Source organism: Passer domesticus, chromosome 5 (assembly GCF_036417665.1).
Source record: "Passer domesticus isolate bPasDom1 chromosome 5, bPasDom1.hap1, whole genome shotgun sequence".
Lineage (NCBI taxonomy): Eukaryota > Metazoa > Chordata > Aves > Passeriformes > Passeridae > Passer > Passer domesticus.
In genome coordinates, this window is record NC_087478.1 from 36,816,155 (window position 1) to 36,832,526 (window position 16,372).

Genomic DNA, 16,372 nt, shown 5'->3' on the forward strand with positions numbered 1-16,372 from the left:
GTGACCACAAAATAAGTGAGAGGCAAAAGGACAGGAGCTAAAAAAATAAACACTCCACCTGTTTTGCTAAAGGGACACTGTTTAATTAGCAGCTTAGTCCTTTATTTTATAGAAGGAAGGAAGAAAAGAGAGCTGAAAGGCATTGTAATGTGGAATCAACTGCCTTTTAAGGTTTCACAAGCACTTTTTCTATCTTGAGAATTTTTTTGGGTTCCCCTTTTCTGGAGACAGTGAGAGAAAAGGGGGGAAATTGTCTAACTAAAGGCAAGTGTAAACAGCCAAGAGGCACATAATGCTTCCTGCAGAAGGATCCACCTGCTGTCCCAGCATTTGGCAGTTCCAGAGCAAGCAAACCTCCAGCTGTGGGACTCCCACTTTTATCTTCCCATTAGCTGAAAGCACAGACAGAGCTGGTGTGTTCTGGTCTTCAGCTGACCAATCTTTCCTTAAAATACTCAGTCTTGACAAGTTTCTTCTTACATGGTAGTCATTACACAGATCCTTACTGAAGTGCAGCTTCACTGGCAGGGAGACAGTTTACAAGCTGAGCTCCTTGCTATATGGTCAGTCCTGGCAAGTGCCCAGAACAGACAAAGAAATGCAAGAAAATGGATTTTTGTTTGCTCTATTAAAGAAGTTTTTGATATGCAGATGTTTTATCATTTAAGTTATATTATAAAAGGTGCGACCAACCAGCCTGGCACTGTTGAACCAAGATTTTTTCTTTTTTTTCTTTTTTTTTTAAGCATTTATTTGGCTTTGGCAGGAGAGAAAAAAATAATCTTTGCTGGGAGCTAAGTAACTTCCACTTCCCATGAAAATTTTCAGGACTTGACAATGAAACCTACCTCACACGGGGACTGTAAAATCAATATTAAATATTTCATTAGCCTTTGATTCAAAAAATAACATTTTACTGAATCGGTCAAAAATATTTTAAACTTTATTAGTTTTTTAACATTACAAACATTTTAAGGAGAAAAGACCTTTAACATACGACATTAAGTTTATTCGGCCTTTATATAAACCCAGAGATTATTCAATACCCATCCTTTGCATAGAAGGAATTCACTTTCAGTAAGCCAGCATTTAAAAAAATGTCATAATCAAAACCTTGAGAAATCTAGATGGAAACTTTTCATAGGTTTCATTTTCTTATGTTACATTCATAAGTATTACTATATCAGCTAAAAATCACACCTCTTACTAATATAATTACAAATTATATTATGATTATATACTAATATTTTAATAATTATAAAACATATGTACACACTGATATAATGTACACTAACAATACGTAGTATTGTTAACAATACAGTAGTTATAAATACACTGACACCTGAGCAATTTGTAGTTTGCACTGTACCTTTAATTTTTAAATGGGAATTTGAATTTGTGTACTATGAACTAAATGTGACAATATTTCTTAAAAGGTCAATTATTAATAATAAGCTTACAAAATCCTTCACTGCCACATATATGGATGGTGAGGTCAATAGAATGATGTGAACAAGTATGAATTCATGCCAAAAATTATATTGATATGCAGGATTTTAAAGATCACATTTCAAAAATTAATGGCTTGGCAGAAGTTTCTGAGCAACCCCCACTGCTAATACTTTACGTATTTTTTCAGTGACTTAATTTCAGTGGTTCCAAATACTTTGCTGTTGGCTATATTTTTAAGTTTTAGATTAGTCCATATGGGGATATTATGATTGAGTCCAGAGAGAGCCATTGTTCATGTTGATCTGGCCTCAAAACAAATATATGTACCTGGAGTAAATGGTGTCATTTCTTGAATTATAACCCCAACAGGGTTTTTGCAGTTGGATTTTTCTGAAAGGTCTGATACAAGTGCTGAGTTTCTAAACTCTTTTATACATTAAAACTTACTTGTAGCAAAGTATTTTTTCACAACAAAAGCATTGATTTGCAACGTTGGAGACAGATATGTTTGGCAGCACATTATGTCCTTTTTTCTTTGTAATCTCATATTTGAAATGCCTTTGATTATACTAATTATAGCATGGAATAGCATAAAAAATTATCTGCAAGGAGGTTTTTTTCTTTTTCTTCAGTCACCCTAGAGCTTGCAAAAGGCTGAATCAGCAGTCCTTATAATCAGGTGTACTAATATAATGTAGGGACAAAATCAGAAAGACCAAATTGCACAATCAGGTACAACTAGCAAGCAACATAAAGTCTATGCAGAGAAAATGCAGGAAAAACTGAAAGAGAGGAGAAAGGTAATGATAGATGATATAAAAAAAAATATAGATTTGTTTCATCAAAGCATTAGCTGTAATTTGGTGGATAAGTATCAGTAATGGGAAGCATACTAAGAGAAAATGAAAAGGTTAAAGATGTCTTTGGTTTACAGGTCCTGATGAACTTTTCATTTCCCTGCTTCAGACAGAGTCTGAAAACCCTGCATCCATTAGAATTGGAGAAAAGTTTTCAAAGGCTCTCTGCTGAGGAAAGAGTGAGGAGGAGAGCTGGAATGGAGAGCAAGGGGATTATGGGAAGGCCAGTTTTCCTGCACAAATACAGAAGACATTAAACAAAATAGGTTAAGTAACAGAAAACATGAGATTAGTCATTAACAGCCTTTTAAATAATAAAGACTAATTTGATTCATTTCCAGGAAAACATGCTCTCTGAATAGCAGAAAAATAGTAAATGCAATAATAATCCTGAATTTACTAAAGCTTTAAGTGCTATTCCTACTAACACTCTTAAGCAAATGGGGAAAATAAAAGTGCTAGTTGGTAAAGAGTTACTGAAGATGAGTGACCAAAGGCTTATTAGTCTGAAGGGACATAACAGGGCAGGATATATTTGCGTAGGTACAAAATGGAAAATAGTGAGGCTATCTTGCAGAACATGTGTACAGTTGTAGTGCCATGCTGGGACAAAGTATTTTGAAAATGAAAATGAAATGAAAATGAAAATATTGCATATAAGTTTTAGAAAGTAGATATCCCATTATACTTAAGACTTTGGGAAAGTTTAGGAAAAAGCAGCTGGAAAGAACACAGAAAATTAGAACAAAATCTCAGGGTACCTCCGTGTTTTCTCTGAAGGAAAGTAGCCCTTGACTGCCTCCAAAAAAAGAGTCACCTTTCATGGAGACAGCAAAGCTGCAAGGTCTCTGCTATATTTTCCCCCCATCCCTCCAGGGATGCTCGGACATTGCCCACTTTTCAGGCTGCCCACGGAGTGATGGTATAGCATCAACACAGAGCTGCCTGACAACTCCTGGAGTGCAGTGTCAAAGTTCACTCTAGCCAAATTCTGCATCATTCAATGAGATTCTTTTGCATTGTAACAAGCAGAAAATAGACTCAGTAAAAGCAAGCATTTTTTTTTTTCAGAAGGAAGGCAGATTTTGCATCTTTCTTAGGCCTTTTGCTGGTTTTGCACTAGCAATATTTAGAAAAACCTAATTCTACTACTGTCACAGAAGTGTAGCTCTCTGTATGGGAGGATTCTTCTATTTTGCCTTACAGCAATTTAGAGGGATTAAAATAATCATGCAGGTTCTTACACTCTAAAATAAAAACATCTTCTGGGGTTGATTGAAAATATTACTGCTTTAGTTGTAAAATTTTGCAGGTGGACACATCACCAGTAGTTCTTTCAAACCCTTAATTGCTGTTGAGCATTGCAAATTTGTAACTTTCTTCTGCTAAATCTGAAGGACAAAGCAATGAAGCCATAAAAATGCAGAAATATAGAAATAATAGCAGTAATATCTGCATTTTAAGATTAGCAGAGTAGAAGTGGTTTTTAGTTACATGACTGGCTTTCTCTAGTTTGCTTTAAAAGAATGTTTAGTTTTGAGTGCTATGAAAGTGCATTGAAATCTACTTAAGCCCTTCAAGACTTTCAAATTTTTAAAAATTTGATCATGATTGATAGTTGTGGTTTTAAGGTGTGAAATTATGCATCATGTATTGAATTCTTTTATATGCCTAGTCTTGTACATACTAATTTGTAAGACCTATATCAGCTTGGTCCAGCCTGTCATGGAGCTCTGTAGCTGTTTCTTAGTTTCCAAGAATTTGTTTCATTCCCTAGCAGCTCTGAAGGAGTTAGATGTAGCTCAAGGATATGCTATTATGGCCCTTTCCCAAGATAACCTCATCATCAAGGGCAGGTAGGAAAATGAGGAATGTAAGGCTTCCTGTAATTTCCATTACAGAAGTTGCAGCCAGTTTCAGCAGTGTAAAATAAACAAAAGAGAATGAAATACAGCGGACTTGATAACTTCAGCCTACATCTTCATTCCTCTTTTTGCAAGATTGCCTTTTCCAGTTTACATGGCAAAGGAAAATATCAGTAATATTATTATATTCTCATCCTCACTTTATACTGCTCTTTGTCCATTGCTTCTTTCAGGAAAGCACTGTCTTTGTTATCATTATCAACTTTAGAGATGTGAGGTAAATTAAGTTCTATTTACCAAAAGTCCAGTTTCTGTGGAAGCAATGAACCGAGCTTTTGGTGCACGAATAATTCCAGATATTAAAAAGACAAGGGCAGTTATTGGTCTGAAGTAATAGGTACGTGAAACTATGCTTAATTATTTCATATCATTATCTAAAATCTAGGAGCATCTTTGTAAGGCACAATGAGCATTTGCTACACTCACTTTAATGTAGTTGCAGTAACTGCATGTTTATGTTGAGGAATATTCATCCCTATTTCATTTGATCATCTGAATTTAAAGATTTTTGGAAAATCCTATGGTCACTCTTAATGTACTTTCATGCCTGCCATACCTTTTGGCTTGTGGGTTGGTTTAAAAGAGAACTGACTCCCTTATTTTTAGATAATGTGCTATAGATTACTTTTAAATACATATATCTCCAAGTTAAAGTAATATTGGAAAATACACTGTTCATTTGGACTTTTAAGTGTTTGCATAAGAAACTGGTGTTATGATCATGTTTATTCATCTTGAAATTTAGAGGTGCATAAAGATAAATAAAGGAACATCAAGGCCCCATTTTCTCTGTGAAGAAAAAAAAAAGTGAATCATTCATTCAAGTTTATGTTTCTTTTTGCCAGCCATTCTAGGTCCTGTTAGTTATGTTGGGAGCAAAATGCTGAAAATACAGTATGTCTATCTGATATGAGACTACTCTCACATGGACCATGATAGCTGGGCCTGTACTGAAATACTGCTGATTTTGTCCTTCCATTTGCTTTCTCCAAATGCAGAACAGGGCCCTTTGTTTAACTAGTAAAATTGTCTGTAAAATTTTCTGGTGGTAGGAGTAGTTTGCTTCCATTTGCCCAGCCCCTGATAGTAATGCATTGTCTATGCCAACAGTGTTTTCACTGCCTTTATCTACTAGCATCAAGGATACATGACAGTAGGACTCCTGTCACCCACACCACAATAGGAAACACCTTTAATAAGGGTATTTCTTGGGTGGCAAGTGTCCTAAGTTACTGCTGCTCTCAGAGGTGTGATCATGATATGTAATGCAGAAGCTTTCAAAAGCCATTTTACCATTTAATCCATATGGTGACACTAAGCTATGTTGTAAAGGGAGAGAACTTTGCAATGCTTGATAATAACTGGTTCAAACCACACTGACCAGAGACCTACTTACCAAGACTTTATGATGAAATGCTGAAATAACACTTGGAAGGAGGGCTAGACACTTGGGTTCTCTTCTAGTGATGGGGTTTAACTGAGAAAAACTCCATCCATGTATTTTGGGTAATCAGCCACTCTGACACTGTGTGCAACAAAATGGAACAACCTTGCTCTGGTGCCACTTTTCATTGTGCCCACTGTTGCCTTACTGTGTGAGCCCCTCAACAACACAAAGCAAAGTGTCTGAATTTTTAGGACATATTTCTACATGCAGAGCTGTCATTTGGCTTCTGGCAAGGCCATGCTGTCTCTTAGCAGGTGCCACAACCTTCATTTCTTTTGGAAATCTATTGCTTTATCATAAGCAACTGTGAAAAATGAAGATTCATACTGTGACCATATGATTCTCACACAGATTGCAGAGCAAAGCTGTAGAAAGGTTAGAAATGGTAAAGAAGCACTTATTTCTGAATTGGACAGTCTCCAAATTACTATTGACCCAGCCCAGAGCAGTCTAGATGAAAAATGAATGTGCAGTAGTCCATGTCCTATTGTTCCTTCCAATGAGTAAAGGATTTATCATGAAAGTTATATTAAAAGGCATTAAATGACCTTCTGTTATTCACACAAACCTAGAGCTTTAAATTTTGTAATTCTGAACAGTCCTGTTTACTGTATGTCCTTTGGGGTTTTTTTTGTTTTAACAGCATGCAGCTTGACAGAAATACACTACCCAAAAAGGGATTAAGGTATATATTTTTTTTTGAGCATGACTGCTGCTTTTCTATTTTCTTGTAACCTTTTCTATGCTGCCTTTATTTTTCTTTCTCCTTTTGTTGATCCTGTTTACAACAGAGTTCTTGAAATTTCAATTCAAACCAGAAAGTGTAAATTTTAACAATGGACTTTTTCTTTCTATGTCTGCCTAAGGAATAAATCTTCTTTCAAGATATACCATGGAAAGTATTAGGAATCATTTCCTTATGGAATGAATATTAAAAGGCATTGAATTCTGGAGAGCTAAGAGAGACAGAATAATATATTTATGCAATTCAATAGGACTAATTATTGAAAACATTATTGAGAAAAACAAGCTTTTGGAGGTGGATCTGACTTTGGACTCATGCAAACACTCATGCAACTTGAACTGGAGAGCTATTGAAGGGTAGGGCTAGAAAATACTAATTTTACTATCCAAAGTTTGTAAGTATAAAATACGCGCTGCTCCATACAGTTTTCTTTGTCCTTATCCAGCAATTCAGAGTCCAATTTTGATACTAACTCTTCACTGAATTCTGTCTTCATCACAGAAAACAGAATTTATTCACCCTCTTCTCTCCTCCATGGTGAAAAGAGTAAATCATTGTCTAACTTGGCTAGTCTCACGAAGCATGGAAGCCCATCTCCCCAATCCAGGAAGAAGATTTGGCAAGCAAGGATATACGTGCATGAACACAGACACTGCAGCTTTCCAATAACTGAGATTGCACCATTAAATCTCATGAGCTAGGAATAAATATTCATGAAATTTTAAGATAGTGCTAAATTATTGTCACTATAATGCACTTTCTGACCTTCTGCAGTAGCTCTTCCTTAATAAGAATTTAGTCAATTTTTTTATAATCACATAACAATCACTATGGGTTTAGAGAGAATGGAAAAGGTGGAAGACATTAAAAGCATAATAGGGACCCTGTGACGATACTATGGGATGATCAAAGTTTGTGGCTGTACAGCTGTAATGGTGGCTGAAAGCTGAAAGTGAATTGGAGTGGGAATAGTGCTTATAGGCATATAAGAATGATCAGTTAGCCCAGGAAAAAGATTTAGTTTGATTTAATGTGCACAGATCCCAGTCCAAAACTCAGATACTGAATTCTCATTTTACTGTCTTTCCAATCCGATAACCACTCAGTAACTCTGTGCTTTACCACAATTATAGGCAAAGATCATAGCTGTGTTTTTGAAAGGAGAAAGGAAGTAAATATTTAATAAGGACAAGATGGTTTACTGCTGTAAAATATTGTACAAAACCCCAAGCACAACACAAGAACTTACATGTTCATTTAATCTTCTCTCTAAGCAGAAACACTTGTCCCTCACAAGCCTGAAGCCAGAATATCAAAAGCCCTTTCTGCTCTGCTGTTTTGGGGAACACTGACGGCTCATGACAGTAGCAAAGAAGGTGTTCATTTCATAACAGGATATTGTCTGAATGAAGCATTTCATTCAGATTTTCAGACACTGCTGAAAACAAATCTCTTGATTAAGACCCACACTGTCTGCACATTTTAATGTTTAATTACTGCCAGAATTGCCTTTCTTCCAGCTCAGCCAGGACTGGACCAGTCAGTTACCAATTCTTCCTCTTGGCCCACATGTTACATTGCACTTGTTTTATTGGTTTACCATAGGAAGCAGTTGATTAATTATTTGATTGCCAAACTTCTTCCTTCCAGAGAACTTGTTTCTGCTAATTGTTTATTTTTCCTGTCCCTTTCCCTCCCCTCAGTTTGAGGCAGGACACAGTCAGGTAGCATTCAGAGTGGCAGACCTAGTGCATATGACCGAGTAGCTGTCATTACCAATGCAAACTCCTTTTTCAGAATTGTTGATCTGTTTCACTCTTGTCATCTAATCAATTGCCCACATGTTGTGTGACAGATGTCATTTTGTAAGTGGCTACTAATGTTCCTTGGCTTCTATTCTGCCCATTCCCTATCTTAACCATACAGCTTCCAAGCTTTTGCATCAGCCTGTACACTTCCCATAGCTTTGAAGTCCTTTTCTGTCAGCTCAGTTGTCTGTCTGCTGTGGTTTATCATCCTGTCTCTTCAAAAGAAGGGAATGCTGTTTTGGGGAGGGGGATGAAGAGTAAGGGGGGGTTCAAGTCCTGTATGTTTTTGGTGTAACCCAGTGTTAAATTGTACCTAGTTAAAATCTCTGGTGATAATCACTTGACTGGACTTGATGTTTTCCTAGGGATTTGTTCTACCTTACTGGTGAAGGGTATTTATGTGACACCTGTTTCTTTATAAGACATCACCTTGTCGTTGTCTTGAGCATACCAGCTGTGGTTTTTCAGATATACACCATCATCCCGGCAGACAAGTCAGGAGGAAGGCAAGGAATGGCTGCGCTCCCATTCAACTGGAGGCCTGCAAGACACTGGCAGTCAGTCCCCGCTTGTTTCTCCTTCAGCTATGTCTTCATCTGCAACTGGAAAATATCACTTTTCCAACCTGGGTAAATGCTGTTTCCCTTCACTGTTTCTCCCCCTCTGTAACAGAACCATAAAATTCAGCTGTACATATTTCTCAGTCTGCCAGACTAGGTAGTTTATTTTTAACATCGTCATCGCCGTATTGTTGTACCTCACTAATGAGGGGAAACTCATAGTGTGGTTAATGAAGTGGGTTGAAGTGCCATCTATTTTGCACAGAGGAAGAAAAGAAGCAGAGACTCTTTATGACTTGACCAAAGAGATAAATTTTGAGGGAGAGCTGGAAATTAGTTTCCAGTTCAAAGCTATTCATCTTTTAGGTTTCACAGTCAGTCAGATTCTTTCCAGTGATTTTAGTGAATGTCAGAAACTAAACATTGCATTTTTCCTACATAGAGGTTTGCTTTGAGGTAGACCTTTTCAATATGTTTCAGTAGCTGGACATCACTATAACTGCGCTGGGCCAAATCCAAACCTATCCTTGAATGCAATATTGTATTTTGGGATGTGAGTGACATTGCAGTTTTATTTGATTATGAACCAAGGTATATCTTTGGTTATTATGAATATTGATTCAAATTAATCCAACACAAGTTTATTTTTTATAGTATTACTTATTTTATTCATTCTGAATAAAACCCACTTATCTCCACTGTACTTGACAAATACTTTGGTTCACAATGAGGTTTTTATGATTTAGGCCCTTAGTAAGGAATTACTAACATCCTTTGAAGAATTAAGACTTCTACCTCTCTGTCACAGCTTATGGCATCTGTAGGTTACAATCATTCAAAAGAAATTTGACCAGACATACACCTGTTAGTCTTTAGTACACGCAGGAAAAGAAGTTGAGCTAAGCTACTTTTAAAAATGAAATTGGATCCTTGCTAAACAAGCCACTGCTTTGAATTTTCCTCCTGTAGTTTTAGACACAGATTTTTCTGTGTCACAGTTCTAAGCAGTGTTTTTTTCACTATATTATTTTCTGTTTAAAATTATCTCATTTTCTTTTTGTTCATAGTTCTTGTGAACTCACAATAGAGAGAAATAAGATCATGGGGTTTAAAATTTATTTTTTTCATTGTCCTTTGCTTTATTTCAGTTTTCACAGCCCTGTGGAATAATTTGCTCTCATAACCCAGCTGTCCTGGTAGTTTATAACTTATGACACATCTTGGATGATCTAAAATAAAAGTCCAAATACTGAGGCTGAATTTGACTAGACAGTTAGCTTTTTCTTCTAGGCATTGAGATTGTGTGGTCCAGGAGAACCATAGCCAGGCATTCCTTCCTACTGGCCAAAGAGCTTTCTGAAAGCTTAAAGTAGGTTCATCAACGCTGTTCCTGATTTCAACCGTGTCTGACTTCACCTGTTTATTAGGATGAGATTCAACTGAGGCCTTTGCACAAATATTTAACCTAGTAGGTGCTCCTGAAAATCAAAGGATAAATGTCTTGCATATGCAAATAAACTTTGTCCGTAATAGCAGTCACTAATACAGGTATATAAATATAAAGTACAGATACTGATTTATTGGAAGAGCTGCCTATAAAAATACTTATGACTTCTTTTTCCTTTTTAACTTTTGAATCTCCCCCATTGATTTTCTATGGATTGCCAAAGGGTGTTCAGACACCAGTGTTAGTGTTACCATGTGTTTTATAGGATCAATATCATCCAGCTCCAGCTCCTTTGAGGCCATCTGCTCCACCTTTTAGTTGAAACTTTAAATGTAAGAATGAAAGCCTTCCATTATCTCAACAGCATGAAGTCCACCTAATCATGCTAGTCCTATGTTGCAATTTTGTGCAGAAGCAAAATTCACTTAATGGAAACGTGCTTCATTAATAAAGCTTTTTATTCCAGTGAGTCCAACCAACCTATCACAATTTAACCTTCCTGGACCCAGCATGATGCGCTCAAACAGCATCCCTGCACAAGACACTTCCTTTGATCTCTACGATGACTCCCAGCTGTGTGGCAGTGCTACTTCCTTAGAAGAGAGACCACGAGCAATCAGTCATTCCGGTTCATTCAGGGACAGCATGGAAGAAGGTAAGGCTGAGTAACTACTTATATTGGCAAACGTGTCCCAAAATAGATGTCCAAAGCATAGTAAAATTTTAAAATATTTCTTCTGCACCACAGAAACTTAAATGATTTTGAGAAGTTTTTATTGATCCTGTTGAGTTGGACTCACAAGCCTTTCTTATCCTGAAACATGGAAGGTATTACTTTCACCCAGTAATAAGCAATGCTGTATGTACCTCATACATGTACAAATCCTCTATGAGAAATTTTGGAGGAAAGGAAGCCATTCTTGGAAAATTATTCTTTTTTCCTCTAAATCTGAAATGTCTGAACATACCTTGACTACTGTGTTTCTCTGCTTTCTTAGTCCTATTTCTGTGCTTCCTTTTTTTCCCCCTAAACACCAGTGCTGCTTAACATCTCCCTTTTTTTGAAGTAATTTAAACTTCCCACTTTTCTACAGCCTCCTGCAGCAAACACCATGTGAATTTCTTTATTGAAATTCTGTAATTTAAACTGACCTCACTACTTTATGCAGATTATTACTGTCTGCTTTCTTTAATGCTGTCTGCAACATATGGATCTTGGTGAATATTTTTTTTGTTTGGTTTTGGGTTTTGCTCTTTTTTCATCCACAGAGAACCTGATTAAATCCACTGTAACATTTTCTTCTGACTAACATTTCTGGTAAATCTGATTATTTGCAAAATTCCCATGAGTGTAAAGTCCTTAAATGCTTTAATTAAACAAAAAAGACAACTGAAATTTTATGCAATTCATTCTGTAACACTCATCTTGTTTACTGCTAAATGATGACAATGTAAATCAAATTAAAAAGGTCTTGCCTTAGCCCCAAAGGTCATAGTCATGAGATAAAAGGGAGAAAAAAGTCCTAGATAAAACAACAGACAAATAATGCTTCTACTTTTTTGATTCATTTTACTGTATTTTAGATGATATATCAGGCAGACATCTGGGTATGTAATACTAGCAGCAGGGTGCAGGACAACTCAAGCTGTGAGTTGTCAGCACAGAGAGGATGGCTGACTGCACAAAAGAGTATCACATAATTCAAGGACAGAGCTGACTACAGACCCTTTGCTGAGGAACAGAATTATCAAAGGAAACACTGGAAGAATAATAGAGAAAACAAAGCAATTAATGCATAGAAAAAGAGGTGTTAAATGTAGAATTTCAGTAATGGGCCACCAGTGGGTTTGATGAAAGCTGTTTCATTGGTTCTGTTTCATATCCAGCTGGAGTGGATAACTATGATCAAACTGAGTAAATTAAAGTCAATGCAGCAGCAATAAACAGTTTTCAGCAGTTTACGATCATTAGAGATTAACATGAAACGATGCTGTTAGAAGGTCAAATGTATTTTAAGATAGGAGCTCTGAGGAAGGTTAACGTGAAACAAGTGAGGTAATGCATAGAGCCACAGTGCATGAGTGCAGAATGGCAGTTTAGCTCAGACATTTAAACCAGAGACTGAAAATCAAACATACATTGGAAGCTACTCCATTTCAATGGTCAGTGTACCACATTTCTATAAATACAAAACTACATTTAAAGTCCATTTGGCTAATCCAAGTATTCTTTTAATGTCTGTTTTTTTGCAGACAGGTAGCTATTAAAGCAAAGTACTTTTTTTCTTTTAATTAAACCCCAGCAAATGATAAATATTTTTTAAAAAATCTTGTAAAACAAAAATAAAAAGATGTAATGAAATAAATTATCTTCCTTGAAGTTATCTGTGGGTATATCCTTCCTCAGGAGAGTAATCAGAAGCAAAAAAAGGGCTTGTTTTTTTTAGTTTTAGTCTTCAGTTGCCATTTCCATGTAGTACAGGAGCCCCATTTCTTAAAGTGCAGCCCTGCAACATTCACTCAGTTCTCTTGAGGCTGACTCCACTGAGGATTAAGGGAAATATTTCACTCCCTCTCGCAGTTAACCCTTCCCATGGACTACAACTACACAGGTCAGCCTTTCTGAAGAAAGCTTGGGACCTCACCCCACAGAATGTGAATTGTTTTCCAAAGTGTAGTCTCTTACTAAAATCTTTTGGTGAACTTAGGAGAGGTGTATAAACAGCTCGATTTCTGGTTTCTCTGAAGAGTGTATTTATCAAGTGATTTCTTGTCAAAGCAACAAAATTGATGCTTGGTTTGCTGATAGTAATATAAAACGTCATTGACTCATTCACCTGCCCCATATATAGGAAAATGTTTTTCTGTGTAGGCCAGTCTTTCTAAATGCAGGGAGATCTATCAATAGCTATTCTATACTGATAGCTCATAATTGCTCTTTGTAGAAAATTGGTTCTCATTTTAAAAATTTGTTCACTTATTGAGCTACATGGGGGAAGTTTTATGCTTTCAGCAATATTTCATGTTATTTTCCTTTTCTTAAAGTACATGGGTCCTCATTATCACTTGTCTCCAGCACATCCTCCCTCTACTCTACGGTGAGTATTGATATTTTAGAAAAAAGTTCTGCCTGCCTCTGTTCTTTTTCATTGTTTGTGAAAATTTCAATACTTTGAGATCTAGGAGAATTAGAATTTTGCTACAATAAAATAGGAATGTTCGTTTTCAGCTTTGTACTACTACATACTATTTTAGAAAACGTTATGTTCACCTTTTTATGTGAATTGCGAATTAATGTTTAAAATCACCCAGTATACATTTTGAAAGTTAAAAAAAAGGTGAAAGTCTAAGAGTATCTCTCTTATGGGGGCCCTTATGCTATTGTAGTTGACCATTTTGAGTCATTTTGCTTACCTTCAGCTAGTGCATAACTTAGAAAATTGTTTCTACCCTGGCCTTGTTTGAGGTAAACTTCTTGAAAACTACATGATTGCTGTAGTGTAAAGGAGATGTAATTTGGAGTTTAATTGTCTACTGATTTTTCTTGCAAGTGGCAGCATTTAGATGTTATTTACAAAGAGAAGAGAATAACTTTCTAAAACTTTAATCTTTATTAGTTAAGTTAATTAGATTGAGTAATATCTGTTTCTATCTCCAGAAGTTATTCTGGGATTGATTTTTTTTTCCTGTATTTTATTGTTTGATTTGTTTGGTTTGTTTTTTTTTTTTTTTTAATCTTATGGGGGATTTTTTATATATTTTGCATCATTTATAGCTTTGGTTGTTCTACTAATAAGAAATCATCCATAGGGAGCAGTTGAACATGTTTGGACATTCCCTTGCTGATACACAGCAGTTGCTTTGTAACTTCCTCATGAAGTACACCTACATGCTCCCTTTTCACAGGAGAGCAGCCCACTCACCTGCTTTCACCCCATGCACTCATGAATAGTGTGTGTCCTCTCCATATGTCCAGCTGTTGAATAGTGTCAGCTGACATTCCAGAGATGGACTCCTCTACCCAGAGCCAGCAGCAGCTCTTGCCTAGGAGTGCCAAGCTCCTGCAGTTCAATGCATTTGTAGCACTGGTAGCTCTGTCTCAGTGCTAAACTCAAGTTCGTTTAAGTTTAACTCAAGTTTAGCAACTCATGTTGCATCTGTGCACAATGGTGCCTCTCCTAGCTCTGTTTAATCACAAAAAGGTTCTTTCAAGGGAATATCTAAAACATCAAGTACACTTGCCTTAGGTTTTTACAGGCTTAAAACTGCAAGTTGCAAGTCATTCCAGTCCAGACCAGTCCTGAATTATTTGGAAGCAGGAGAGGGGAGGTGTAGAATGTATATGCAGGCTGGGCACATGTGAGGCATGACTTAGATTCAGAGTTAAGCTTCTCACTTATGTTTTGGTGGTTGAAAAAATCTTTAGAACTATTTCCTTGTCTATGAGACACTATAATCAGTTTGCGTGGGAAGGTGTGTCAAAAATTATAATTCAAGCTTTGATGTCAAATTATAGAAGAATGTTATGAAACTGATAGATGAAAAAAATCAAGCTACAAAGTGATACAGGATGCTTTCAGCACCCAGTAAGTAACTCTGAAATATCTGTGTTCTGATACTGTGTAATGTGGCAAGAATTTACTAATACTTACTATTTATATAACCTTTTATATTTCAACAGAGTATCTTGGAAATATTAACTAAATCCCATGATATTAAAGAGTGGTATTTTCCCTGAAAAATAAACTTTAAGCTGTTTACCCAGGTTCATACTATAAATATCTTCTGACTGTGAATTCACATTGCAGCTGAGCCCCAGTCCTTAAGCAATGGAATATGTAGGCAAGATAATGGAAACTGCAGAAAAAACTGAAAAGGTCCAGAAATAAATTGGTATAAAATAATTACTAGGACTGACTTTTAGCGATGATTTTTGACTTAAATTTCTTCTGCTTGAGCCCTCTTTGAAAATGGTTTAAACTTCTCAGCAGTTAATCAAAAGGTGATGCACAAGTGGAGTAGGAACCTGGAAAGTTTAACACTCACTATCACATCAGTTGAGTGGAGAGCAATGGGATAGCTTCACAGGGTTATGTCAATTAAATGTATTTATTAGATTTCTCAAGCACTGTCTCAAGCTTTAGTGCTAGTGTTTTCTGTGACCTAATCACTCGAGAAATTCAATCAAAGTACTAAATGAAGATCAAGACCTTCATGTATAATTACCAGAGGATATTTGAAAATCTTCAAATCAGTCTCTGAAGATTGTTTCTTTGAGAATTAGGATATGAGACTCAGAAGAGACATTTCATTATTTTCTGCCATTGAATAAGTCCAGTGACGCAGAAGTTCTGCTTTCACTACTCTTTTCTGTATATATTGGCTTTCTTCTTGACTTGCATTTGGGTTTTCAGGACTTGACTTGCAGAGACTGGAAATCTAGCTTGTAGAGATATGCATGTACAGAGACAACCATTTTGTTTCACAGAAGAATATACCATGTGAGCAGATGTAGTAAATTGATTCAGTTTTGGCAGTTTCAATTCATTTAGACCTGTGAGTAATTGAAAAAATTATGATAGGTTGTCTCCTGTTTCAGTCTCCTCCTGCTCAGTAGGTGAAACACTTAAATTTTCCCATATTTAGTTAACTGCCAATTTCCCACACTGGCTCTCAGCATTAGCTACACTTTGACTCCCTAGGCTACACTGATTGTGCTAGGCCATGCTCGGAGGAGTTCTATGTCATTTGTACCTTAATATTCTAAGACTTAAAAAAAAGAAAAATAATCCTTGCCAGGATGGGATGCATGCATATAATGCAGAAGTAGAGTGAGAAAAAGAATTTTTTCCTTTTAGAGCCTATTGGAGCTGACTCCTGGGTTACCATGGTGTGAGCAAGTAAAAACTACCAAGATGCATTTGGTTGTCAGATTCTATTTTTGTTTAAGCTGGTAGGATGTCCAAAATCCTGGGCTTTCTCATTCATTTACTTCCTTTACTGCCCACAAAATCTGACTTGTGAGAGCCACCTCTCTGAACTTGGGGAGAGGCAACACTTCCTTGTGCATTGGGGAGTTGTGTGGTAAGGACATGTAGCAGTGCCTTCATCAGCAGGTTTGGTGCTCCAAG

At 36.5% G+C, this 16,372-nt stretch overlaps 1 protein-coding gene across 17 annotated transcripts in view; it reads left to right on the plus strand.

The window, feature by feature from the left end:
• NAV3 (neuron navigator 3) overlaps positions 1-16,372 on the plus strand; it is a 503,615-nt gene that overhangs the window by 446,206 nt on the left and 41,037 nt on the right. For 15 of the 17 annotated variants that reach the window (XM_064419581.1, XM_064419580.1, XM_064419582.1 and 12 more), the window contains 4 exons: positions 6,325-6,366; positions 8,703-8,863; positions 10,708-10,896; positions 13,287-13,339. In XM_064419581.1, the coding sequence (XP_064275651.1) occupies positions 6,325-6,366; positions 8,703-8,863; positions 10,708-10,896; positions 13,287-13,339 (445 nt within the window). The remainder of the gene's footprint in view (positions 1-6,324; positions 6,367-8,702; positions 8,864-10,707; positions 10,897-13,286; positions 13,340-16,372) is intronic. The other 2 variants (XM_064419579.1, XM_064419590.1) reach the window with 1 other exon arrangement.